Genomic DNA, 2320 nt, shown 5'->3' on the forward strand with positions numbered 1-2320 from the left:
GACAAGGGGGAATGGTTTTAAACTGAAAGAGGGGAGATTTAGACTAGATACAGGGAAGAAATTCTTTACGATGAGGGTGGTGAAACACTGGCACAGGTTGCCCAGAGAGGTGGAAGATGCCCCATCCCTGGAAACATTCCAGGTCAGGTTGGATGGGGCTCTGAGCAACCTGATCTAGTTAAGATGTCCCTGCCCACGGCAGGGGGGTTGGACTAGATGATCTTTAAGGTCCCTTCGTCTCTAAACCTTCCTACGATTCTATGACCCTCAGATGGGCCCGGTAAGAAAGAGGCAAACGGGGAGAGCACGGACTTACCACTGTGTAAGGACATGTGCCGCGTCGGTGTGGACGCCCCATCAAATATTGCTCTGTCCAAGAAGTCTATCGTGGACTCAGTGTAAACAATCTGGAAGACTTGGCTGAGAAGTGAGCACAGCTCCTCGGCAGTCACCTGGGGAGGGAGCAAAGAAGGGCTGGTGGAAGGCAGAAGATACCATGGTGGCCTTTCTCTTCGGCTCCCTACGGTGGGCACGCGATGTGGGTCAGCGGTGTGCTGTATCTCTAAGGGTGTTGTCCTCCCAGCGAGGATAGGGAACCCACTTGTCCAAGATCCAGGACACTGTCCGACCTGCAGGGTCTCCAGGGCTGGAGGTGAAAAACCTCGAATCTTGTTAGCTACCTCCCGCTGTCTCCTGGGATTTTCCTCGGTGCTAGAGGAGACGAACTCCTGAGATATATCACCCCTCATCACCCTCCCATACTGCCCGAGAAGCATCTCAGCCCTCTTCAGACCCAGGCAATAGGAGATTGGATGCTCCATCGTCAACTCACAGCTATTAATTAGCATCCAGATTTTGTGTCGATGCTCTGTCCTACTCCTCAGTTCAGCTCCCTGGGATTTTGGCTACATAACCTACATCCCAAATAGGTGCAGGCACCCCAGAGAGTGTTAGAGCTGAAAACAAGGCGAGTAAAACTCCACCCTGAAGGCAAAGGGTTCCTGCTGTAGAAGTAGGAGCACACAGACCAAGATCAGAATCTCTGGATCCAGACACCAGACGAAACAGCAGGAAAATGCCCGGTTAGCAAAATCCTATTGTGGGAGAGAGTCAGTTGTCTTCACAGCTTTCCTGCTGCCGGATAAAGCTCTGGGCAGCAGGCACCACCGCCGAGGGAATACTGTCTTCTGATATCCTCTCGTGTCCGAACCAGGTCTCGGGGCTGAGGCAGGGACCAGGTAACACCTTGTGAGCCAGCAAAGCCCAACCCACACCCTGCAGTCTTAAAACTGGGCCTATGTGTGTCACGCAATGTACGGCCAGGTAAGCACCTGGTCACATAACAGAGGGGACAGTTGGCGAGAGCCAGATGAGGCCACCCTGGGGCTTGTAGCTCTCCACTGTCAACCTGAGAGGTTGTGGCCACCCGGTCTAACGGCCAGAAAACCTCCCAGCAATCCCAGTCCCAGAGTCATCGCAATCGGAGAGTGACTCTGGAGGCAACCCCAACGCGGGACAGTTTTAATCGAGTGTTTTGAGCCTTACTTTGTTCTCCGTAGCCAGGACCACCAAGCAACAAGCTTCGATGGGAACCACCCCGCTCTCAGACAGCGAGCCTGAAGTAAGGGCTTTGGAGCTCTCGGCGCAGAGACTCTGGCTTGGGGAGATCCCGGGGTCCTGAGCTGAGAAAGAGAGAAGTCGTGATGGAAAGGTCGAGGCAGGGAGAGAACAGCAAGGAGTCCTCGCACGGGGAGCTGCCCTCCGAGCAGGCTGTCTGTGGGGAGAGCAAAGCCCCTGAAGCAGGAGGGCAGAGGATCCTGCAGCCGGGAGAAAACGTCCTGGAGGAGGGAGCTCTCGGGAGCCCGGGAACTCCACTGGAACACTGCACAGGGCCAAAGTCCAAAGAAGGGCAACACGCACCCAGAGAAGGGCAGCGAAGCTGGTGAAGGGTCTGGAGCACAAGTCTGATGAGGAGCGGCTGAGGGAACTGGGGCTGTTTAGCCTGGAGAAGAGGAGGCTGAGGGGAGACCTCATCGCCCTCCACAACTACCTGAAAGGAGGTTGTAGCAAGGTGGGGGTTGGTCTCTTCTCCCAAGGAACAAGCGATAGGACAAGACGAAACAGCCTCAAGTTGCACCAGGGGAGGTTTAGATTGGACATTAGGAAAAATTTCTTCACTGAAAGGGTTGTCAAGCTTTGGAACAGGTTGCCCAGGGAAGTGGTGGAGTCACCACCCCTGAAGGTATTTAAAAGACGTGTGGATGCGGTGCTTAGGGACATGGTTTAGTGGTGGGCTTGGCAGGGGTGGGGTAAAGGGTGG

General features: G+C 54.7%; 1 protein-coding gene across 1 annotated transcript in view; it reads right to left on the bottom strand.

Moving 5' to 3' along the window:
* Positions 1–2320, bottom strand: part of CCM2 (cerebral cavernous malformation 2) — a gene marked incomplete at its 3' end in the record, with an annotated part of 31810 nt that overhangs the window by 4291 nt on the left and 25199 nt on the right. Inside the window, exons 6-7 of the mRNA XM_009581218.1 lie at positions 1546–1682; positions 317–452 (exon numbers count right to left, since the gene is read on the bottom strand). Coding sequence (XP_009579513.1) covers positions 317–452; positions 1546–1682 — 273 coding nt within the window. The remainder of the gene's footprint in view (positions 1–316; positions 453–1545; positions 1683–2320) is intronic.

This window comes from Fulmarus glacialis, unplaced genomic scaffold, assembly GCF_000690835.1.
Source record: "Fulmarus glacialis isolate BGI_N327 unplaced genomic scaffold, ASM69083v1 scaffold24757, whole genome shotgun sequence".
Lineage (NCBI taxonomy): Eukaryota > Metazoa > Chordata > Aves > Procellariiformes > Procellariidae > Fulmarus > Fulmarus glacialis.